Source organism: Pecten maximus, chromosome 10 (assembly GCF_902652985.1).
Source record: "Pecten maximus chromosome 10, xPecMax1.1, whole genome shotgun sequence".
In the NCBI taxonomy this organism is placed as follows: Eukaryota; Metazoa; Mollusca; class Bivalvia; order Pectinida; family Pectinidae; genus Pecten; species Pecten maximus.
In genome coordinates, this window is record NC_047024.1 from 1,442,934 (window position 1) to 1,469,711 (window position 26,778).

At 38.3% G+C, this 26,778-nt stretch overlaps 1 protein-coding gene across 1 annotated transcript in view; it reads right to left on the reverse strand.

Annotated features, from left to right (window-relative positions):
• The window catches only part of LOC117335883 (C-C chemokine receptor type 4-like), a 43,118-nt gene extending 21,968 nt beyond the window's left edge, over positions 1-21,150 (reverse strand). The window contains exon 1 of the mRNA XM_033896139.1: positions 20,497-21,150. Coding sequence (XP_033752030.1) covers positions 20,497-21,150 — 654 coding nt within the window. The remainder of the gene's footprint in view (positions 1-20,496) is intronic.
• Positions 21,151-26,778: the final 5,628 nt, after the last annotated feature.

A 26,778-nucleotide genomic window follows, 5' to 3' on the forward strand; every position in this document is an offset into this window, starting at 1 on the left:
CGATAAGTTATTAAAGGTGACAGTAAACTGTCGGTACAGTGTGTAAAGTATATCTACGATAAGTTATTAAAGGTGACAGTAAACTGTCGGTACAGTGTGTAAAGTATATCTACGATAAGTTATTAAAGGGTGACAGTAAACTGTCGGTACAGTGTGTAAAGTATATCTACGATAAGTTATTAAAGGTGACAGTAAACTGTCGGTACAGTGTGTAAAGTATATCTACGATAAGTTATTAAAGGTGACAGTAAACTGTCGGTACAGTGTGTAAAGTATATCTACGATAAGTTATTAAAGGTGACAGTAAACTGTCGGTACAGTGTGTAAAGTATATCTACGATAAGTTATTAAAGGTGACAGTAAACTGTCGGTACAGTGTGTAAAGTATATCTACGATAAGTTATTAAAGGGAGGAGACAGTAAACTGTCGGTACAGTGTGTAAAGTATATCTACGATAAGTTATTAAAGGTGACAGTAAACTGTCGGTACAGTGTGTAAAGTATATCTACGATAAGTTATTAAAGGTGACAGTAAACTGTCGGTACAGTGTGTAAAGTATATCTACGATAAGTTATTAAAGGTGACAGTAAACTGTCGGTACAGTGTGTAAAGTATATCTACGATAGGTTATTAAAGGTGACAGTAAACTGTCGGTACAGTGTGTAAAGTATATCTACGATAAGTTATTAAAGGTGACAGTAAACTGTCGGTACAGTGTGTAAAGTATATCTACGATAAGTTATTAAAGGTGACAGTAAACTGTCGGTACAGTGTGTAAAGTATATCTACGATAAGTTATTAAAGGTGACAGTAAACTGTCGGTACAGTGTGTAAAGTATATCTACGATAAGTTATTAAAGGTGACAGTAAACTGTCGGTACAGTGTGTAAAGTATATCTACGATAAGTTATTAAAGGGATGACAGTAAACTGTCGGTACAGTGTGTAAAGTATATCTACGATAAGTTATTAAAGGTGACAGTAAACTGTCGGTACAGTGTGTAAAGTATATCTACGATAAGTTATTAAAGGTGACAGTAAACTGTCGGTACAGTGTGTAAAGTATATCTACGATAAGTTATTAAAGGTGACAGTAAACTGTCGGTACAGTGTGTAAAGTATATCTACGATAAGTTATTAAAGGTGACAGTAAACTGTCGGTACAGTGTGTAAAGTATATCTACGATAAGTTATTAAGGGAGGAGACAGTAAACTGTCGGTACAGTGTGTAAAGTATATCTACGATAAGTTATTAAAGGTGACAGTAAACTGTCGGTACAGTGTGTAAAGTATATCTACGATAAGTTATTAAAGGTGACAGTAAACTGTCGGTACAGTGTGTAAAGTATATCTACGATAAGTTATTAAAGGTGACAGTAAACTGTCGGTACAGTGTGTAAAGTATATCTACGATAAGTTATTAAAGGTGACAGTAAACTGTCGGTACAGTGTGTAAAGTATATCTACGATAAGTTATTAAAGGTGACAGTAAACTGTCGGTACAGTGTGTAAAGTATATCTACGATAAGTTATTAAAGGGTGACAGTAAACTGTCGGTACAGTGTGTAAAGTATATCTACGATAAGTTATTAAAGGTGACAGTAAACTGTCGGTACAGTGTGTAAAGTATATCTACGATAAGTTATTAAAGGTGACAGTAAACTGTCGGTACAGTGTGTAAAGTATATCTACGATAAGTTATTAAAGGTGACAGTAAACTGTCGGTACAGTGTGTAAAGTATATCTACGATAAGTTATTAAAGGGTGACAGTAAACTGTCGGTACAGTGTGTAAAGTATATCTACGATAAGTTATTAAAGGTGACAGTAAACTGTCGGTACAGTGTGTAAAGTATATCTACGATAAGTTATTAAAGGTGACAGTAAACTGTCGGTACAGTGTGTAAAGTATATCTACGATAAGTTATTAAAGGTGACAGTAAACTGTCGGTACAGTGTGTAAAGTATATCTACGATAAGTTATTAAAGGTGACAGTAAACTGTCGGTACAGTGTGTAAAGTATATCTACGATAAGTTATTAAAGGTGACAGTAAACTGTCGGTACAGTGTGTAAAGTATATCTACGATAAGTTATTAAAGGTGACAGTAAACTGTCGGTACAGTGTGTAAAGTATATCTACGATAAGTTATTAAAGGTGACAGTAAACTGTCGGTACAGTGTGTAAAGTATATCTACGATAAGTTATTAAAGGTGACAGTAAACTGTCGGTACAGTGTGTAAAGTATATCTACGATAAGTTATTAAAGGTGACAGTAAACTGTCGGTACAGTGTGTAAAGTATATCTACGATAAGTTATTAAAGGTGACAGTAAACTGTCGGTACAGTGTGTAAAGTATATCTACGATAAGTTATTAAAGGTGACAGTAAACTGTCGGTACAGTGTGTAAAGTATATCTACGATAAGTTATTAAAGGTGACAGTAAACTGTCGGTACAGTGTGTAAAGTATATCTACGATAAGTTATTAAAGGTGACAGTAAACTGTCGGTACAGTGTGTAAAGTATATCTACGATAAGTTATTAAAGGTGACAGTAAACTGTCGGTACAGTGTGTAAAGTATATCTACGATAAGTTATTAAAGGTGACAGTAAACTGTCGGTACAGTGTGTAAAGTATATCTACGATAAGTTATTAAAGGGAGACAGTAAACTGTCGGTACAGTGTGTAAAGTATATCTACGATAAGTTATTAAAGGTGACAGTAAACTGTCGGTACAGTGTGTAAAGTATATCTACGATAAGTTATTAAAGGTGACAGTAAACTGTCGGTACAGTGTGTAAAGTATATCTACGATAAGTTATTAAAGGTGACAGTAAACTGTCGGTACAGTGTGTAAAGTATATCTACGATAAGTTATTAAAGGTGACAGTAAACTGTCGGTACAGTGTGTAAAGTATATCTACGATAAGTTATTAAAGGGAGGAGACAGTAAACTGTCGGTACAGTGTGTAAAGTATATCTACGATAAGTTATTAAAGGTGACAGTAAACTGTCGGTACAGTGTGTAAAGTATATCTACGATAAGTTATTAAAGGTGACAGTAAACTGTCGGTACAGTGTGTAAAGTATATCTACGATAAGTTATTAAAGGGAGGTGACAGTAAACTGTCGGTACAGTGTGTAAAGTATATCTACGATAAGTTATTAAAGGTGACAGTAAACTGTCGGTACAGTGTGTAAAGTATATCTACGATAAGTTATTAAAGGTGACAGTAAACTGTCGGTACAGTGTGTAAAGTATATCTACGATAAGTTATTAAAGGTGACAGTAAACTGTCGGTACAGTGTGTAAAGTATATCTACGATAAGTTATTAAAGGTGACAGTAAACTGTCGGTACAGTGTGTAAAGTATATCTACGATAAGTTATTAAAGGTGACAGTAAACTGTCGGTACAGTGTGTAAAGTATATCTACGATAAGTTATTAAAGGGAGTGACAGTAAACTGTCGGTACAGTGTGTAAAGTATATCTACGATAAGTTATTAAAGGTGACAGTAAACTGTCGGTACAGTGTGTAAAGTATATCTACGATAAGTTATTAAAGGTGACAGTAAACTGTCGGTACAGTGTGTAAAGTATATCTACGATAAGTTATTAAAGGTGACAGTAAACTGTCGGTACAGTGTGTAAAGTATATCTACGATAAGTTATTAAAGGTGACAGTAAACTGTCGGTACAGTGTGTAAAGTATATCTACGATAAGTTATTAAAGGTGACAGTAAACTGTCGGTACAGTGTGTAAAGTATATCTACGATAAGTTATTAAAGGTGACAGTAAACTGTCGGTACAGTGTGTAAAGTATATCTACGATAAGTTATTAAAGGTGACAGTAAACTGTCGGTACAGTGTGTAAAGTATATCTACGATAAGTTATTAAAGGTGACAGTAAACTGTCGGTACAGTGTGTAAAGTATATCTACGATAAGTTATTAAAGGTGACAGTAAACTGTCGGTACAGTGTGTAAAGTATATCTACGATAAGTTATTAAAGGTGACAGTAAACTGTCGGTACAGTGTGTAAAGTATATCTACGATAAGTTATTAAAGGTGACAGTAAACTGTCGGTACAGTGTGTAAAGTATATCTACGATAAGTTATTAAAGGTGACAGTAAACTGTCGGTACAGTGTGTAAAGTATATCTACGATAAGTTATTAAAGGTGACAGTAAACTGTCGGTACAGTGTGTAAAGTATATCTACGATAAGTTATTAAAGGTGACAGTAAACTGTCGGTACAGTGTGTAAAGTATATCTACGATAAGTTATTAAAGGTGACAGTAAACTGTCGGTACAGTGTGTAAAGTATATCTACGATAAGTTATTAAAGGTGACAGTAAACTGTCGGTACAGTGTGTAAAGTATATCTACGATAAGTTATTAAAGGTGACAGTAAACTGTCGGTACAGTGTGTAAAGTATATCTACGATAAGTTATTAAAGGTGACAGTAAACTGTCGGTACAGTGTGTAAAGTATATCTACGATAAGTTATTAAAGGTGACAGTAAACTGTCGGTACAGTGTGTAAAGTATATCTACGATAAGTTATTAAAGGTGACAGTAAACTGTCGGTACAGTGTGTAAAGTATATCTACGATAAGTTATTAAAGGGTGACAGTAAACTGTCGGTACAGTGTGTAAAGTATATCTACGATAAGTTATTAAAGGTGACAGTAAACTGTCGGTACAGTGTGTAAAGTATATCTACGATAAGTTATTAAAGGTGACAGTAAACTGTCGGTACAGTGTGTAAAGTATATCTACGATAAGTTATTAAAGGTGACAGTAAACTGTCGGTACAGTGTGTAAAGTATATCTACGATAAGTTATTAAAGGTGACAGTAAACTGTCGGTACAGTGTGTAAAGTATATCTACGATAAGTTATTAAAGGTGACAGTAAACTGTCGGTACAGTGTGTAAAGTATATCTACGATAAGTTATTAAAGGTGACAGTAAACTGTCGGTACAGTGTGTAAAGTATATCTACGATAAGTTATTAAAGGTGACAGTAAACTGTCGGTACAGTGTGTAAAGTATATCTACGATAAGTTATTAAAGGTGACAGTAAACTGTCGGTACAGTGTGTAAAGTATATCTACGATAAGTTATTAAAGGTGACAGTAAACTGTCGGTACAGTGTGTAAAGTATATCTACGATAAGTTATTAAAGGTGACAGTAAACTGTCGGTACAGTGTGTAAAGTATATCTACGATAAGTTATTAAAGGGTGACAGTAAACTGTCGGTACAGTGTGTAAAGTATATCTACGATAAGTTATTAAAGGTGACAGTAAACTGTCGGTACAGTGTGTAAAGTATATCTACGATAAGTTATTAAAGGTGACAGTAAACTGTCGGTACAGTGTGTAAAGTATATCTACGATAAGTTATTAAAGGTGACAGTAAACTGTCGGTACAGTGTGTAAAGTATATCTACGATAAGTTATTAAAGGGTGACAGTAAACTGTCGGTACAGTGTGTAAAGTATATCTACGATAAGTTATTAAAGGTGACAGTAAACTGTCGGTACAGTGTGTAAAGTATATCTACGATAAGTTATTAAAGGTGACAGTAAACTGTCGGTACAGTGTGTAAAGTATATCTACGATAAGTTATTAAAGGTGACAGTAAACTGTCGGTACAGTGTGTAAAGTATATCTACGATAAGTTATTAAAGGTGACAGTAAACTGTCGGTACAGTGTGTAAAGTATATCTACGATAAGTTATTAAAGGTGACAGTAAACTGTCGGTACAGTGTGTAAAGTATATCTACGATAAGTTATTAAAGGTGACAGTAAACTGTCGGTACAGTGTGTAAAGTATATCTACGATAAGTTATTAAAGGGAGGAGACAGTAAACTGTCGGTACAGTGTGTAAAGTATATCTACGATAAGTTATTAAAGGTGACAGTAAACTGTCGGTACAGTGTGTAAAGTATATCTACGATAAGTTATTAAAGGTGACAGTAAACTGTCGGTACAGTGTGTAAAGTATATCTACGATAAGTTATTAAAGGTGACAGTAAACTGTCGGTACAGTGTGTAAAGTATATCTACGATAAGTTATTAAAGGGTGACAGTAAACTGTCGGTACAGTGTGTAAAGTATATCTACGATAAGTTATTAAAGGTGACAGTAAACTGTCGGTACAGTGTGTAAAGTATATATACGATAAGTTATTAAGAGGTGACAGTAAACTGTCGGTACAGTGTGTAAAGTATATCTACGATAAGTTATTAAAGGTGACAGTAAACTGTCGGTACAGTGTGTAAAGTATATCTACGATAAGTTATTAAAGGTGACAGTAAACTGTCGGTACAGTGTGTAAAGTATATCTACGATAAGTTATTAAAGGTGACAGTAAACTGTCGGTACAGTGTGTAAAGTATATCTACGATAAGTTATTAAAGGTGACAGTAAACTGTCGGTACAGTGTGTAAAGTATATCTACGATAAGTTATTAAAGGTGACAGTAAACTGTCGGTACAGTGTGTAAAGTATATCTACGATAAGTTATTAAAGGTGACAGTAAACTGTCGGTACAGTGTGTAAAGTATATCTACGATAAGTTATTAAAGGGTGACAGTAAACTGTCGGTACAGTGTGTAAAGTATATCTACGATAAGTTATTAAAGGTGACAGTAAACTGTCGGTACAGTGTGTAAAGTATATCTACGATAAGTTATTAAAGGTGACAGTAAACTGTCGGTACAGTGTGTAAAGTATATCTACGATAAGTTATTAAAGGTGACAGTAAACTGTCGGTACAGTGTGTAAAGTATATCTACGATAAGTTATTAAAGGTGACAGTAAACTGTCGGTACAGTGTGTAAAGTATATCTACGATAAGTTATTAAAGGTGACAGTAAACTGTCGGTACAGTGTGTAAAGTATATCTACGATAAGTTATTAAAGGTGACAGTAAACTGTCGGTACAGTGTGTAAAGTATATCTACGATAAGTTATTAAAGGTGACAGTAAACTGTCGGTACAGTGTGTAAAGTATATCTACGATAAGTTATTAAAGGTGACAGTAAACTGTCGGTACAGTGTGTAAAGTATATCTACGATAAGTTATTAAAGGTGACAGTAAACTGTCGGTACAGTGTGTAAAGTATATCTACGATAAGTTATTAAAGGTGACAGTAAACTGTCGGTACAGTGTGTAAAGTATATCTACGATAAGTTATTAAAGGTGACAGTAAACTGTCGGTACAGTGTGTAAAGTATATCTACGATAAGTTATTAAAGGTGACAGTAAACTGTCGGTACAGTGTGTAAAGTATATCTACGATAAGTTATTAAAGGTGACAGTAAACTGTCGGTACAGTGTGTAAAGTATATCTACGATAAGTTATTAAAGGTGACAGTAAACTGTCGGTACAGTGTGTAAAGTATATCTACGATAAGTTATTAAAGGTGACAGTAAACTGTCGGTACAGTGTGTAAAGTATATCTACGATAAGTTATTAAAGGTGACAGTAAACTGTCGGTACAGTGTGTAAAGTATATCTACGATAAGTTATTAAAGGTGACAGTAAACTGTCGGTACAGTGTGTAAAGTATATCTACGATAAGTTATTAAAGGTGACAGTAAACTGTCGGTACAGTGTGTAAAGTATATCTACGATAAGTTATTAAAGGTGACAGTAAACTGTCGGTACAGTGTGTAAAGTATATCTACGATAAGTTATTAAAGGTGACAGTAAACTGTCGGTACAGTGTGTAAAGTATATCTACGATAAGTTATTAAAGGTGACAGTAAACTGTCGGTACAGTGTGTAAAGTATATCTACGATAAGTTATTAAAGGTGACAGTAAACTGTCGGTACAGTGTGTAAAGTATATCTACGATAAGTTATTAAAGGTGACAGTAAACTGTCGGTACAGTGTGTAAAGTATATCTACGATAAGTTATTATAGGAAGATGACAGTAAACTGTCGGTACAGTGTGTAAAGTATATCTACGATAAGTTATTAAAGGTGACAGTAAACTGTCGGTACAGTGTGTAAAGTATATCTACGATAAGTTATTAAAGGTGACAGTAAACTGTCGGTACAGTGTGTAAAGTATATCTACGATAAGTTATTAAAGGTGACAGTAAACTGACTTGTTCATCATCTCGTTTGTTGAAAGCAGTGACCTTAGAAATAATGTATTCCTTTCGAGTATGATCTGCTTGATTTGTATCCGTCTGTATCCGTCTGTATCCGCAGTTCATACAAACTCGATTATATCTCCCGTCCATGTAAATACATCCTGTTCTATAGATCAATAGACACACGAACTGTTTTGATGAATCGTGACTCGCTTGATCTCAGAATTCCCCATTAACAGCAACATAGCTCCTATACAGGAAATTACTAATGGGTTTACTTTGTCAGATTTGAATTTGTTGCATGTTTAGGCCAAGTTTAAGACAATGACATCCGGTCATAATGATGAACGTGTTAAAAAGTGCGACATACTCACTTCCAGGTCGATATTGAAATGTCGGCTTTTGAAGTTTGATCACAATAACATTTTAAACAAAACTGCATCTTACAAGTATAATGCATTTAATAGAATTACCTTATTATTGCATTTCAATCAATAAATATTTGAGGTTAAAGATTATCAATCAGCTTTTATAATACTGATGTCTGTAATACAATACAAACATCAAAATAGACAAGTTCTTCTGTTGTGACGTCATTACAATTCATCTTTGTTATCAACTGTGAAGTGTAGTGACATCATCACAATTCATCTTTGATATTAACTGTGAAGTGTAGTGACGCCATTACAATTCATCTTTGTTATCAACTGTGAAGTGTAGTGACCTCATCACAATTCATCTTTGATATTAACTGTGAAGTGTAGTGACGTCATCACAATTCATCTTTGTTATTAACTGTGAAGTGTAGTGACGTCATTACAATTCATCTTTGTTATTAACTGTGAAGTGTAGTGACATCATCACAATTCATCTTTGATATTATCTTTGAACTGTTGTGACATTATCACAATTCATCTTTGTTATCAACTGTGAAGTGTAGTGACGTCATTACAATTCATCTTTGTTGTTAACTTTGAAGTGTAGTGACGTCATTACAATTCATTTTTGTTATTAACTGTGAAATGTATTGACGTCATCACAATTCATCTTTATTATTAACTGTGAAGTGTAGTGACGTCATTACAATTCATCTTTATTATTAACTGTGAAGTGTAGTGACGTCATTACAATTCATCTTTATTATTAACTTTAAAGTATTTTGGTAGTGAATCTCAATTACTAACGTATCCACTTATATCATATCAAACCTTTGTTATATAGTCGGTTGTAGTAATTAATAGAATTACATACATCCTCGTGCACATAAAATTTACATATATACAACCTTAACTTTTATGATTAATATCATTACAAATCCACGCGCATATATATAAAAAATCTTTCACAACTTACATATATACAGCCAGAACATTTATACTTAAACATGAATAATGACACACATAGTGGCTATAAAGCTCAAACTTCAAAGAAAATGTCCCATGTTCAAATGCAAGACCTAATTCATATACGTTTTGTTGCATAGAAATTCTAGTGCATATTCTGTGTCTACAGCCTGATGACAACCTAAACTAGAGATACATGTCAGAACATGTACATGCTTTGTGTGTCCCGGGAGTCCAGACCTGTAGACACCTAAACTAGAGATACATGTCAGAACATGTACATGCTTTGTGTGTCCCGGGAGTCCAGACCTGTATAGAGTTGTAAAGAAGCTGTACTTTCAATTTTAAATATTTTCGTGAATTCCATCCCGTTCATGACTTATCCGTTGAAAAATCTTGTCTTGACATATATATAAATACATATTGTAACCATTAAGGTAAGGGTCGTTTTATAAGGGCTCTGATATATACACATTCCTGGAAATATGTCAACAGACATGTATAATTACTCCCTACGTAACGATTTTGGAACTGAACTTCAAATAAAATAGTTAAGCGCTAAATTGAGTAAGGATAACTCTGAAATCTGAGTATTATTACCTAGCGAAAGACCAGTTAAATCTTATCTATTGAAGACTTTTTAGATCAGTTAAATCTTATCTATTGAAGACTTTTTAGATCAGTTAAATCTTATCTATTGAAGACTTTTTAGGTCAGTAAAATCTTATCTATTGAAGACTTTTTTTATTTAGTAACAACAAGCGACACATTAGTTAATGTTATGTAAACGTTGGTATAAGTTTAATAATTATAAATAGGATTATGCCATGACGTCACAATCGATGTCAATGTGACTCAAAGAATGACATAGAAAAGCGTGTTTTGTGCAATATTTGCAAAACATTGATCATGTGATAGAAAAATCTATTTATTTTGCATTTACTACAAGATTCATGAAATGCTTCAAAAATGGCAATGCCATATAAAATACAAACACATGATAGAATTATATAATGTCATAACTTACCACATAAATGATTCTAATGTTGAAGTACATAATCACAACAGTAGCGAGCAGACCTTCTGTAGCGAGGATTCCAAGTATGACCCTGTGTGAAAACCCAGCTATTCCAGCGCTGAAGTTATAGGCACAAATTCGGTTTTCGTTATAAAACTCGTATGGGGCAGCTAGGCCCGTGAAGGGGAATATTAGCTGTAAAAGTGTGAAAATCAGGGTTGTTCCAAGTCCTATGGCCACTTTACCACGTGTTACGGATGACCTGTAGTAAAGGGGCTTTACTGTGGCCAAATAACGACACCCTGCCATAATAATGACCACCCACGCTGACCAAATGACCATGGTTGTAGCCAGCCACCCGAAAAGGGAGCAGAGGTTGGCATCCATCAGATTCTTACATCGGATCCATCCGCCAATCCACATAACGGTAAACAGGACCATTGTCACAAAATCGTTGATGGCGAGCGTTAGAACAAGAAGGTAATCAATCCCCAAAATATCTGATTTTATTTTCACCAAAATTATAATCGACACACTGTTTAGGACAAGACACAGGAGCAACAGTATGGGCAGTTCTGCTTTACTGAGGTCGAGAACACAGTCAATTACGGGGCCAGAATCGCCTGTGTCCTGTGTCGAGGATTCGGATGTCACATTCTCATAAGTATCTGTTGTATTCCACACTGGCATTTTAGTTTGTCTCTCTTGTTAATCTCCAAGTTACCCACGAACACTTTCTCCTGACTATTTACCCACGAACACTTTCTCCTGACTATTTACCCACGAACACTTTTTCTCGACTATTTACCCTCGAACACTTTCTCCTGACTATTTACCCTCGAACACTTTCTCCTGACTATTTACCCACGAACACTTTCTCCTGACTATTTACCCTCGAACACTTTCTCCTGACTATTTACCCACGAACACTTTCTCCTGACTATTTACCCTTGAACACTTTCTCCTGACTATTTACCCTTGAACACTTTCTCCTGACTATTTACCCTTGAACACTTTCTGCTGACTATTTACCCTCGAACACTTTCTCCTGACTATTTACCCTTGAACACTTTCTGCTGACTATTTACCCTCGAACACTTTCTCCTGACTATTTACCCACGAACACTTTCTCCTGACTATTTACCCTTGAACACTTTCTCCTGACTATTTACCCTTGAACACTTTCTCCTGACTATTTACCCTTGAACACTTTCTGCTGACTATTTACCCACGAACACTTTCTCCTGACTATTTACCCACGAACACTTTCTCCTGACTATTTACCCTCGAACACTTTCTCCTGACTATTTACCCACGAACACTTTCTCCTGACTATTTACCCTCGAACACTTTCTCCTGACTATTTACCCACGAACACTTTCTCCTGACTATTTACCCACGAACACTTTCTCCTGACTATTTACCCCAACACCTTCTCCTGACTATTTACCCTCGAACACTTTCTCCTGACTATTTACCCACGAACACTTCTCCTGACTATTTACCCACGAACACTTTCTCCCGACTATTTACCCACGAACGCTTTCTCCTGACTATTTACCCTCGAACGCTTTCTCCTGACTATTTACCCACGAAAACTTTCTCCTGACTATTTACTCTCGAGCACTTTCTCCTGACTATTTACCCACGAACACTCTCTCCTGACTATTTACCCACGAACACTTTCTCCTGACTATTTACCCACGAACACTTTCTCCTGACTATTCACCCTCGAACACTTTCTCCTATTTACCCTCGAACACTTTCTCCTATTTACCCCCGAACACTTTCTCTTTACTTTTACCCTTGAGCGTTTCTCGTCTTTATTTCCTGTTGAAATCATCGCTGTCAAAATATCGCTGATTTTTTTCCATGTGAAATTCCACTTGTGTATCTGTCCTCACGGTAATTTCAATCCATCCACATTAATTTCGAGCTGTAGAAAAGTGTTTACAAGTTTTGCCATCGTCAGTAAAATCCACCAACATCAATTTCGAGCTGTAGACAAGTGTTTACAAGTTCCATCATCGTCGGTAAAATCCACCAACATTAATTTCGAGCTGTAGACAAGTGTTTACAAGTTCCATCATCGTCGGTAAGATACATCAACATTAATTTCGAGAACTATACAGTTGTACGGATGATCACACGTTAGATAGAGCCGAGTTAATGGCGATGTATTCTCCACGTTGACGCAGCTCACGACTCCGCTATAACCAGTATTGTATCAATACACTTGGGTTACTAATAAAACTCTCCACTCTATAGCTCTATGATAAATGATTAGAGAAGCTGCTAGTCATAGATCTGTCCAGATTGATCCCGTCTCTGGAAGCTTACACGATTAACTTAGAGACAAATATGTAGACTCTATAGTTTGTTAAATCTTTCAGCAAATCCTTCACTATTATTTCCATACGATATTTGACATCCTCCTACTTTGAACAAAACATAAATGACAACTTTATCCATTGGTTGATTTTGTGTTCATTAGTTCAAATGTGATCTAATACATCGTTGGTCTCTGTGGAGATATATTTTGTCATCTAATAGACCTATACAGTGTACATGATAGTTTTTTTTAAATAGCCTGTTTAATATGATATCCCAAGTGCTGTTTACCATTGCTTATTTATGTAACGCTGATAAAGCCGCGGAACTGATATATGATCACAGATTCCTCGTATTGTCAGGAAGTCAAAGATTATGCATTTCCCGACAAAGTATTGGAATTTGACTCACTTTTTTCTTAGTTATTTCATCATATTCTGCCTGTACAAGTTCTGATGAATCTGTTTCGTGTAAACTCTGTAGCTACGATACTAACGCTCCACTACTCCCTCGCTAACAATCCAGACTGGTCAGCTGACGTCGATAGTCCTATTGGTGGACACACCCGTCACATTGGCACGCCATTCAGGTGTCTATCCTCCCACATTTACATGTACATAAGTGGGTATTATATGCAAGAACATAATAAGCACAATTTCAATCAATCGATGTCTGACTTGTCATCGGCAATTAGGGCCTGAAACATCTAAATAAGGCGATAAACAATCGGCCTGGTTAACAGCTCCTGTATCCGCGATAATATCCGGTGTTAGTTATAGGTTCTTCCCTTATTACCGACATTACTCTCCTGTTTGAAATACAAGTCCATTTTTGTATCGTTCTGCTAGCTATATAATTACCACCAACAAACAGATTTACACTATGACATCTACAATGAATGACTGTAATATAAATATTGTAGGAAAGACAAACAACTATCGTGGATAAACACGAACCCTTGACGGGAAAATAGCACAATGTTTCAGGAGATGCAGGTTCATAATGGATTTTTCAAATGACACAAAATATCAGCACTTTTTTTCCAAAATACATTTGAAACGACCAAAGCAAAGCTCGAAAGGAAAAATAAATGCCTAATGTGAATGGGGAGATGCGAAAAGCCCCTAATTCATAGAGTTTAAGGAGAGGGGGAACATCATGGTTGTACATATCAAATCAAATCAATAGAATGTGGGAAATATAAAATTATCGGAAATATAAGAGTCATTGAGCGTTACTTTTATATATATACAACGTCAGATAATGCCGTCAATTCCCTATCATATTCTCGACTTGATACCTGTTGACTTATCCAGATGATTAGTTTTCCATGAACGTAGTTGTTTCAATGTGTCATCCATTTGAATCACTTATTTGATTAAATTTTACATTACTCTCTCTTTGATGTGGTTTAATGAATTGATTTTGAGCAATTAACAAGGCAAAAGTACAAATGAAAGTAATCACGACAGTCCGAGTATTCCGAGTACAGTCTGAGTACAGTCCGAGTACAGTCCGAGTACAGTCTGAGTACAGTCCGAGTATGGTCTGAGTACGGTATGAGTACAGTCTGAGTACAGTCCGTGTACGGTCCGAGTACAGTCCGAGTACGGTCCGAATACGGTCCGAGTACAGTCTGAGTACAGTCCGAGTACAGTCTGAGTACAGTCTGAGTACGGTCTGAGTACAGTCTGAGTACAGTCCGAGTACAGTCCGAGTACAGTCCGAGTACAGTCCGAGTACAGTCCGAGTACAGTCTGAGTACAGGCCGAGTACAGTCTGAGTACAGTCTGAGTACAGTTTGAGTACGGTCTGAGTACAGTCCGAGTACAGTCCGAGTACAGGCCGAGTACAGGCCGAGTACAGTCCCGAGTACAGACCGAGTACAGTCCGAGTACAGTCTGAGTACAGTCCGAGTACAGGCCGAGTACAGGCCGAGTACAGTCCGAGTACAGTCCGAGTACAGTCCGAGTACAGGCCGAGTACAGACCGAGTACAGTCCGAGTACAGGCCGAGTACGGTCCGAGTACGGTCCGAGTACATTCCGAGTACAGTCCGAGTACAGTCCGTGTACAGTCCGAGTACAGTCCGAGTACAGTCCGAGTACAGTCCGAGTAGTCTGAGTACAGTCCGAGTACAGTCCGAGTACAGTCCGAGTACATGCCGAGTACAGTCTGAGTACAGTCCGTGTACAGTCCGAGTATGGTCCGAGTACAGTCCGAGTACAGTCTGAGTACAGTCTGAGTACGGTCCGAGTACAGTCCGAGTACAGTCCGAGTACAGTCTGAGTACAGTCCGAGTACAGTCTGAGTACAGTCTGAGTACGGTCTGAGTACAGTCTGAGTACAGTCCGAATACGGTCCGAGTACAGTCCGAGTACGGTCCGTGTACAGTCCGAGTCCAGTCCGAGTACAGTCCGAGTACGGTCCGTGTACAGTCTGAGTACAGTCCGAGTACAGTCCGAGTACAGTCCGAGTACAGTCCGAGTACAGTCCGAGTACAGTCCGAGTACAGTCCGAGTACAGTCCGAGTACGGTCCGAGTACAGTCCGTGTACAGTCCGAGTACAGTCCGAGTACAGTCCGAGTACAGTCCGTGTACAGTCCGTGTACAGTCCGAGTACAGTCCGTGTACAGTCCGAGTACAGTCCGAGAACAGTCTGAGTACAGTCCGATTACAGTCCGTGTACAGTCTGAGTACAGTCCGAGTACAGTCTGAGTACAGTCCGAGAACAGTCTGAGTACAGACTGAGTACAGACTGAGTACAGACTGAGTACAGTCCGAGTACAGTCCGAGTACAGTCTGAGTACAGTCCGAGTACAGTCCGAGTACAGTCTGAGTACAGTCCGAGTACAGTCCAAGTACAGTCCGAGTACAGTCCGAGAACAGTCTGAGTACAGACTGAGTACAGTCCGAGTACAGTCTGAGTACGGTCCGAGTACAGTCCGAGTACAGTCCGAGTACAGTCCGAGTACAGTCCGAGTACAGTCCGAGTATAGTCCGAGTACAGTCCGAGTACGGTCCGAATATAGTCCGAGTACGGTCTGAGTACGGTCTGAGTACGGTCCGAGTACATTCTGAGTACAGTCTGAGTACGGTCCGAGTACAGTCCGAGTTCAGTCCGAGTACGGTCCGAGTACGGTCCGAGTACAGTCTGAGTACAGTCCGAGTACGGTCCGAGCACGGTCTGAGTACAGAACGAATGCAGTACGAGTACAATACAATTAACATTCTTCCCTAACGATTGACATATTGATCTGTACGGTAAATTATCATCTCTGTAATAATAGACAAGATACGCCATGGATTTTAATGTGACATTGTTTACGCGATAAATGAGTTGTATGACATCCGTACGGTTAGCAATTCATTTGCAGCAATAAATAATGAATGCTATTTCCCTATGATACCTGGTGAGGTCGTTAAGTCTATATACAGAAGAATGTATATATATAGTGACACATGTATACTGACCAATATCAAAGATGTACACATACACAGGCCTGTGTTATCAACTAACGAAATTAGTCAAAATCCAAAGGCTCAACTGGACTAAAATTATTTCACTTCGTAAAATAAAACACAAAATATTTCTAGACTTCAAAAGACATCTTCATTTAATCCAAATGTACATCACTACGAGTAGAAGAGCTGTTTAGACGCTAATATAGTGAGACGTGTGAGACATCAATGACTGGACTATATTTAGTCTGTTCAGCGTTTAGAGTCGTTCCATCAAACTTACTTAGTAACATTGCGCCGAGTGCCTGATTCCGTCCTGTCAAATGTAACGTCAATAGAATAACAGAGACTAAATGTAAACCGTGAACTCAAAATCGCGCAAAAGAGGGGAAATATAACATGGAGTACACGGAGAATAGGACCAAGTGCTCCTCAATGGTACGCGTCCTTTACTCAATTGACGATAACTGCCACGCGAATTAAAGTAACTCCTAGGCCATTCTAAAGCTGAGAAACATGGTGGTGACAACGGAACCACCAGACAAATCATCAAGTATCAAACTAGGGAGGTGACAACGGAACCACCAGGTATATCGACGAGTATCAAACTAGGGAGGTGACAACAGAACCACCAGGTATATCATCAAGTATCGAACCAGGGAGACGACGACGGAACCACCAGGTATATCAACAAGTATCAAACTAGGGAGGTGACAACGGAACCACCAGGTATATCAACAAGTATCAAACTAGGGAGTTGACGACGGAACCACCAGGTATATCAACAAGTATCAAACTAGGGAGGTGACAACGGAACCACCAGGTATATCAACAAGTATCGAACTAGGGAGGTGACAACGGAACCACCAGGTATATCAACATGTATCGAACTAGGGAGGTGACAACGGAACCACCAGGTATATCAACAAGTATCGAACTAGGGAGGTGACAACGGAACCACCAGGTATATCAACGAGTATCAAACTAGGGAGGTGACAACGGAACCACCAGGTATATCAACGAGTATCAAACTAGGGAGGTGACAACAGAGCCACCAGACAAATCATCAAGTATTAAACCAGGGAGATGACAACGGAGCCACCAGGTATATCAACAAGTATCAAACTAGGGACGTGACAACGGAACCACCAGTTATATCAACGAGTATCAAACTAGGGAGGTGACTACGGAACCACCAGGTATATCAATAAGTATCAAACTAGGGAGGTGACAACAGAACCACCAGGTATATCAACAAGTATCAAACTAGGGAGGTGACAACGGAACCACCAGGTATATCAACAAGTATCAATCCAGGGAGGTGACAACAGAGCCACCAGACAAATCATCAAGTATTAAACCAGGGAGATGACAACGGAGCCACCAGGTATATCAACAAGTATCAAACTAGGGAGGTGACAACAGAACCACCAGGTATATCAACGAGTATCACACTAGGGATGTGACAACGGAGCCACCAGACAAATCATCAAGTATCAAACTAGGGAGGTGACAACGGAACCACCAGGTATATCAGCAAGTATCAAACTAGGGAGGTGACAACGGAACCACCAGGTATATCAACAAGTATCAAACTAGGGAGGTGACAACGGAACCACCAGGTATATCAGCAAGTATCAAACTAGGGAGGTGACAACGGAACCACCAGGTATTTCAACAAGTATCAAACTAGGGAGGTGACAACAGAACCACCATGTATATCAACGAGTATCAAACCAGGGAGATGACGACGGAACCACCAGGTATATCAAGAAGTATCAAACTAGGGAGGTGACAACGGAGCCACCAGGTATATCAACAAGTATCAAACCAGGGAGGTGACAACGGAGCCACCAGGTATATCAACGAGTATCAAACTAGGGAGGTGACAACGGAACCACCAGACAAATCATCAAGTATCAAACTAGGGAGGTGACAACGGAACCACCAGGTATATCAACAAGTATCAAACTAGGGAGGTGACAACGGAACCACCAGGTATATCAGCATCAAACTAGGGAGGTGACAACGGAACCACCAGGTATATCAACAAGTATCAAACTAGGGAGGTGACAACAGAACCACCAGGTATATCAACGAGTATCAAACTAGGGAGGTGACAACAGACCACCAGGTATATCAACAAGTATCAAACTAGGGAGGTGACAACAGAGCCACCAGACAAATCATCAAGTATCAAACTATTGAGGTGACAACGGCACCACCAGGTATATCAGTATCAAACTAGGGAGGTACCAACAGAACCACCAGGTATATCAACAAGTATCAAACTAGGGAGGTGACGACGGAACCACCAGGTATATCATCCAGTATCAAACTAGGGAGGTGACAACAGAACCACCAGGTATACCATCAAGTATCAAACTAGGGAGATGACAACAGAACCACCAGGTATATCAACGAGTATCAAACTAGGGAGGTGACAACAGAACCACCAGACAAATCATCAAGTATCAAACTAGGGAGATGACGACGGAACCACCAGGTATATCAACGAGTATCAAACTGGGGAGTTGACAACAGAATAACCAGATGTATCAACAGGTATCAAACTAGGGAGGTGACAACAGAACCACCAGGTACATCACAAGTATCAAACTAGGGAGGTGACAACGGAGCCACCAGGTATATCAACGAGTATCAAACTAGGGAGGTGACAACGGAACCACCAGACAAATCATCAAGTATCAAACTAGGGAGGTGACAACGGAACCACCAGGTATATCATCAAGTATCAAACTAGGTGTTGACGACGGAACCACCAGGTATATCACAAGTATCAAACTAGGGAGGTGACAACGGAACCACCAGGTATATCAACGAGTATCAAACTAGGGAGGTGACAACGGAACCACCAGGTGTATCAACGAGTATCAAACCAGGGAGTTGACAACAGAACCACCAGGTATATCAACAAGTATCAAACTAGGGAGGCGACAACGGAACCACCAGGTATATCATCGAGTATCAAACTAGGGAGGCGACAACGGAACCACCAGGTATATCATCGAGTATCAAACTAGGGAGGTGACAACAGAACCACCCGACATATCATCAAGTATTAAATCAGGGAGGTTACAACGGAACCAGCAGGTATATCATCAAGTATGAAAGAGTCTAACGTCTTATATTTACATTTCTGGTGTGTGTTCGTTACATAACCGTACTAACATCGTTTACAAGTGTGTAAACGTAGAAATACAAGCCGGACCGGTGCACACATGCGGAATTTGCGTGAATGCGCAAGGAAAATTTCCGTTTCTGTTTTGATTTCCCCCCCAAAAAATACGAATGAAATGTGGTAGAATGAACAAAAATATAACGATAAAGAAATAAAATCAATGAAATATATTACAGGAATTGAATAAAAAAACGATGTTCCTGGGGAACTATATTTTGTTTATTCCTGTAGTTGACAACCTTTCCTGCCGAATTGGAATCAGATGTTTAGCGATTCCATTAATTGTCCTGCTGTAACGTCTATTCGTATAACGCCGGGAAAAGAATGCCGATTTAATTTTTTAACAACATAACATAAAAAAACACTGGTTAAAATGTAAATTTAAGGAATAATTCTTATTTTTTTATCGTTTACTGGTGTGTAAACTGCATTTTTAACAGATACTTCAACATGCCGCACTAACTTGCGTCATTTAATATATCTGCAAAAATGCAGTTACACACCAGTAAACGATAAAAAAAAGACCAGACTTATTTCTTAAATAACACATGGAAATAATATATATCTCAATGTGACCAGGATGTCGACCATCACTTGACCTTAAATATCCAATCCGCCGGGACACCTTTACACCTTAGGAAAGAAGGCGTGTATGCTTCTATCTTAAAAAAGATTATGCTTTATAAATGTCGGTACTTTTTCGGCGCAGAGATATTTTTTTCATTTTATTCAGAGCAAAGAGGATCTTAATTTTTAATTTGGCAGCTGAAATTTGAAATGACCATTTATGGGAAATTGACCAATCAATATTCCCAATGCTGTTGTTGTTTTTTGACATTTAGTTGTTTATATACAATATTAAAATTGAAGAACTAAAAGCGCAATCATGTTTGTCAATACGATATATGTGAAAGGTCACAATTCTACCAACAACCAATAAAGAACTTTCAAAGGTGGGCGCCAAGATCCCTCTGGGATCTCTTGTTTTCAATCAGTATCAAAATCACCTAAAGTGTTACCTTTATAACGATGGAAATGTTGAAGAAGAGAACCATCCCGATGAGGGAGAATCCTTCGATGGTTATTACCAGGAGGATGTAGCGATGGGAAGCTTCGCCATGGCCGGGAGCGAAGTCGTACGCACAGACCTTATTTTCGCTGTAGTATTCGTACTGCACAGCCGTCCCGTAAAACGGGCCAGTGAACTGTAAAAATGTTATGAATAAAGTTATAGCCATTGCGACCTTCAGTTGGAACGTTTTCACGTGGTTCCTGTAGAAAAAGGGCCGTGCCAAAGCAAGGTACCTACTGGCGGACATAATTGTAACGATCCAAGCGGACCACATCACCATAGCCGTACCCAACCAGCCGAAAGCGGAACAAAAGAAAATGTCGACCACCATAATACAGCCACATGATGCCCATCCGGCCAGCCACATGACGATAAAAATCAGTGACGTCACAGCATCGTTGGTGATGAGAGTAGCCACCATCATGGTATCCGTGGACTGGAAGGCGTGACGCAGTTTGTAAAGAATTATAACAGACAAAATGTTTAGGACGAGAGTCAACAATAGAACGATGGGCAGCTCGGCTTTAGACAAATCAAGGTCACAACTGAAGTCTTCAACGTTCACTTCACTTGTGTTGGCGAGATCATCCAAACACGACATTGTCCTGTAATTTGTATCTCACAGTTTTCAAGAGATAAATGTCCGACTAAGGAAGTTCCCTGCAACAGAATATATATTATCACATGCTTATCCACTTAAGTTAACTCTTTCCGTACTTTGTGTTCTTTCCGGATTCCGTACCGGAAGTAGTTATTAGGCTCGCCCCCGGAAGTTAAACAAAATGGCAGACTACATGTGCATTTTTGGTGTGTTGTTATTTTCATATAGAAACAGAAAGGTTAGTGTTATCTTTGTACATGATTAAGAAATATTTAACAAACTAATATCTAGATCAGATTTATCACTCTGAAACGTTCTAGACTCTGATATCTAAAATGCAAATGTAGCAAACCGCCATATTGTTTACATTAAGAACATATTGAGAAAATATCAACTATTACTCTACCGAAAAAAAACGTAAAACAAACGAAATAAAAATTATTTTAACAACCAATGTGTTTGTTTCAAAAGCTTTGAGCACATTTTACAAAACATTACATTTGGTAATTGTATTTATCGGTTGATGCTGCCAACAAATCAACACTTTAAAAACGTCAACTTAGTCGGTCTATAGTCGACAACGGGGAAGACGGAGCACATTTTTATGTCGACTATAGTCGACAACGGGGAAGAGGGAGCACATTTTTATGTCGACTATAGTCGACAACGGTACTGAAAGAGTTGAGTTCAGGCATACAAATTATAAAATATAAAATGTGGACGAGATGGCTATCGAATATATGACAGACTATGAGGGACAAAAAAACTATCAAGTCAAGAACATTATAATTCTAAAACATTTGAAAAAGATTTTCGTAAAAACGTTTCATGAAAGTATAACAACCTTCACTACCATCAATATATACGTAGAGCTTGTAACTGATGAAAATGTGATGAACGAGTTAAAAACTTTGAAACAGTATGATTTTCCGTTGAAGCGTTCCCCAACTTCTTTTCTTTCTGTTTTTTTTAACCGTTCTGTTGTAATAGGACCCTCGCAGACAACGTACATTAATACTTTTGATCTTCCAAAAATGTTTTACAGTTGCAAAAATAAGGCACGGCTCTAGAATGTTTATGAATGTTAAACAGAAAACAATACTAAGCTCACTTGTTCTGTGTGTGTCAACCAGTTATCTAGATGGGGTACCTATTCTGTATGTGTGTCACCAAGTTATATAGATGGCGTACCTGTTCTGTGTGTGTCACACGGTTATCTAGATGGCGTACCTGTTCTGTGTGTGTCAACCAGTTATCTAGATGGCGGGACCTGTTCTGTGTGTGTCACCAAGTTATATAGATCGCGTACCTGTTCTGTGTGTGTCACACAGTTATTTAGATGGCGTACCTGTTCTGTGTGTCACCCAGTTATAAAGATGGCGTACCTGTTCAGTGTGTCACCAAGTTATTTAGATGGCGTACCTGTTATGTGTGTGTCACCCAGTTATCTAGATGGCGTACCCGTTCTGTGTGTCACCCAGTTATCTAGATGGCGTACCTGTTCTGTGTGTGTCACCCAGTTATTTAGATGGCGTACCTGTTTTGTGTGTCACCCAGTTATAAATATGGCGTACCCGTTCTGTGTGTCACCCAGTTATAAAGATGGCGTACCTGTTCTGAGTGTCATCCAGTTATCTAGTTGGCGTACCTGTTCTGTGTGTCACCCAGGATCTAGATGGTGTACCTGTTCTGTGTGTCATCCAGTTATCTTGATGGCGTACCTGTTCTGTGTGTCATCCAGTTATCTTGATGGCGTACCTGTTCTGTGTGTCATCCAGTTATCTAGATGGCGTACCTGTTTTGTGTGTCAACCAGTTATAAAGATGGCGTACCTGTTCTGTGTGTCACCCAGTTATCCAGATGGCGTACCCGTTCTGTGTGTCACCCAATTATCTAGATGGCGTACCTGTTTTATGTGTCACCCAGTTATAAAGATGGCGTACATGTTCTGTGTGTCACCCAGTTATCTAGATGGCGTACCCGCTCTGTGTCTCACCCAGTTATTTAGAGGCGTACCTGTTCTGTGTGTCATCCATTTATCTAGATGGCGTACCTGTTCAGTGTGTCATCAAGTTATCTAGATGGCGTACCTGTTCTGTATGTCCCCAGTGATCTAGATGGCGTACCTGTTCTGTGTTGATAACCCAGTTATATATATGGCGTACCTGTTCTGTGTGTCATCCAGTTATCTAGATAGCGTACCTGTTCTGTGTGTGTCACCCATTTATCTAGATGGCGTATCTGTTTTGTGTGTCACCCAGATATATAGATGGCGTACCTGTTCTGTGTGTCACCCAGTTATCTAGATAGCGTACCTGTTCTGTGTGTGTCACCAATTTATCTAGATGGCGTACCTGTTTTGTGTATCACCAAGTTATCTAGATGCCGTACCCTTTCTGTGTGTCACCCAGATATATAGATGGCGTACCTGTTCTGTGTTGGTCACCCAGTTATATATATGGCGTACCTGTTCTGTGTGTCACCCTGTTATCTAGATGGCGTACCTGTTCTGTGTGTCACCCAGATATATAGATGGCGTACCTGTTCTGTGTGTCACCCAGTTATCTAGATGGCGTACCTGTTTTGTGTGTCACCCAGTTATCTAGATGGCGTACCCGTTCTGTGTGTCACCCAGTTATCTAGATGGCGTACCTGTTTTGTGTGTCACCCAGTTATCTAGATGGCGTACCTGTTCTGTGTGTCATCCATTTATCTAGATGGCGTACCTGTTCAGTATGTCCCCAGTGATCTAGATGGCGTACCTGTTCTGTGTGTAATCCAGTTATATATATGGCGTACCTGTTCTGTGTGTCACCCTGTTATCTAGATGGCGTACCTGTTCTGTGTGTCACCCAGATATATAGATGGCGTACCTGTTTTGTGTGTCACCCAGTTATCTAGATGGCGTACCCGTTCTGTGTGTCACCCAGTTATCTAGATGGCGTACCTGTTTTGTGTGTCACCCAGTTATCTAGATGGCGTACTTGTTCTGTGTGTCATCCATTTATCTAGATGGCGTACCTGTTCAGTATGTCCCCAGTGATCTAGATGGCGTACCTGTTCTGTGTGTAATCCAGTTATATATATGGCGTACCTGTTCTGTGTGTCACCCAGTTAAAAAGATAGCGTACCTGTTCTGTTTGTCATCCAGTTATCTAGATGGCGTACCTGTTCTGTGTGTCCCCAGTGATCTAGATGGCGTACCTGTTCTGTATGTCATCCAGTTATATTGATGGCGTAGCTGTTCTGTGTGTCATCCAGTTATCTAAAAGGCGTACCTGTTCTGTATGTGTCACCCAGTTATCTAGATGGCGTACCTGTTTAGAGTGTCAACCAGTTATAAAGATGGCGTACCTGTTCTGTGTATCACCCAGTTATATAGATGGCGTACCTGTTCTGTGTGTGTCACCAAGTATCTAGATGACGTACCTGTTCTCTGTGTCACGCTGTTTAATCCACAGTTCCTCACATAAGAACATCAGACTTGGATACATCCGTAACATCCTGCAATTTTAAAATGAAATTAAACTCTAGCATCTTCTAGTCTTTCAGGAATGGAATATGTAAAATATGAACCCTGTCGCTACTCCTGTATTAACATTAATGCGTGTGTTGTTATGTACTTAAGTATATGTTTAAAGTTTTATGGGTTATAAATCCATATACATCAAGTACCGAGCCATTAAGGTGATATACTTTATACTGTCTTCTCTAGTAGTCATTTAGGTATACAGTATACCCCGGCCCAGCTTCCGAGGACGCGCTCACAAAGGTCCATGTATTCAGCGAACATTTAAATGACTGTTGACACAGATTAAATATGTGGTCAATAAAATCCCTGATTTTACTGCTTCATATTGCTAATAAAGCATATTGACGTTATGATTATTTGTAAATTATATTTTTAAACCTGATACTTTAGAATCTGGTACTCTGATTATCGGGATATTGCAACAGATATAACAGAATAATTCAAGATAGTCTGTCAATAGTCACTAACCTTTTATCGATAATTTAAATGTTTAATACTGTACTTGTAAATGTCACTCGGGTATCCATCACGTTTTGATACCTTGTCTAAGGGTAGGACGGTGAGGTGGACAGCGAGTTGGCCAAACCAGAAAAGGTGTCCAAAGAAATACCTCGAGTGACATCGCAGTCTACAATACTGATTTATATACATGTAGCATACATATGTTAAGGTTGGAGTTTTGGGAAAGACATGGAATATTTGGCTAATTATAAACTCTTGCAGCATAGTAGAATGTAACATGGGTTTGTTCCGTGGACAGGGATATGTAAGAGTTGGAATAGCAATTAGTATAAACTTTAAATGGGCATTCCTTTGTTCGGACATCAGAGACATTGAGAATTTTTATGATTTAATATTTGAAGCACTTTGGTTTGCTTGAGAGTAAAACTGTCGTATTGATTGAAAGATGATACTTTTTGCTACTTGGTAAAAAATATTTTCCCAATAAGTTTCATTCTGGTGACATACACTTTATTCAAAAGAAGGGATCTCCCTTTTTTCAATGAAAAATGTCTGTATACTTAAATGAATATTGAATAAGATATTATTAAACTTAACCAACATCTGCTGCCATGATACCGGTTTTATATAACTCTATGTTACAAACGTTGTACTCCCTCCCAACTAACAAACACAACATATCGATACCGAATAAAGAAATATTGTATAAAAATAATTTGAACACTATAATAGATATATCAATTAACAATCCTTTGACTGTTTAACATGTCACTTTATGTTTTAATTATGAATGAAGCTAAATGGAAACAGTACTGGGTGTTTTTATCTAAGGTATTTCATTCCTATATAAAATCCAAATCAGGATAATAACTCACCTTCTCAATATCCCTCCGTATTGACTGCTTTCTCTAGAAGTATAATACGTTCATATCAATTCAAAACATGACATGACAGTCCTACCAGTATCGTTACCGAGTGAAAAATACCTGAAATCATTTCAATTTACAATTGTATATAAAAATCTGCTTCATTAGTTATGGAAAGAAAGGATTCGAGTAATTTCTTCCTGAACTGACAGACTATAATAACAACATTTCTATAGTGAGTTCTGATAATAAATGAGTATCTTAAGTGTTTCCTACCCACGGTTAATATCTTCACGTTTATTAATTGTAAATTATTTATGATTGTCTGAGATAAATGGTTTCCACTTTATATTGCACTATATGGTGGTGTTATGTTAATTAACAATTAAAACATATACCCCAGTTCACTACACACGCTGTGTTAACCATTATAACTTATACCCCAGTTCACTACACACGCTGTGTTAACCATTATAACTTATACCCCAGTTCACTACACAAGCTGTGTTAACCATAATAACTTATACCCCAGTTCACTACACACGCTGTGTTAACCATTATAACTTAAACACCAGTTCACTACACACGCTGTGTTAACCATGATAACTTATACCCCAGTTCACTACACACGCTGTGTTAACCATTATAACTTATACCCCAGTTCACTACACATGCTATGTTAACCATGATAACTTATACACCAGTTCACTACACACGCTGTGTTAACCATTATAACTTATACCCCAGTTAACTACACACGCTGTGTTA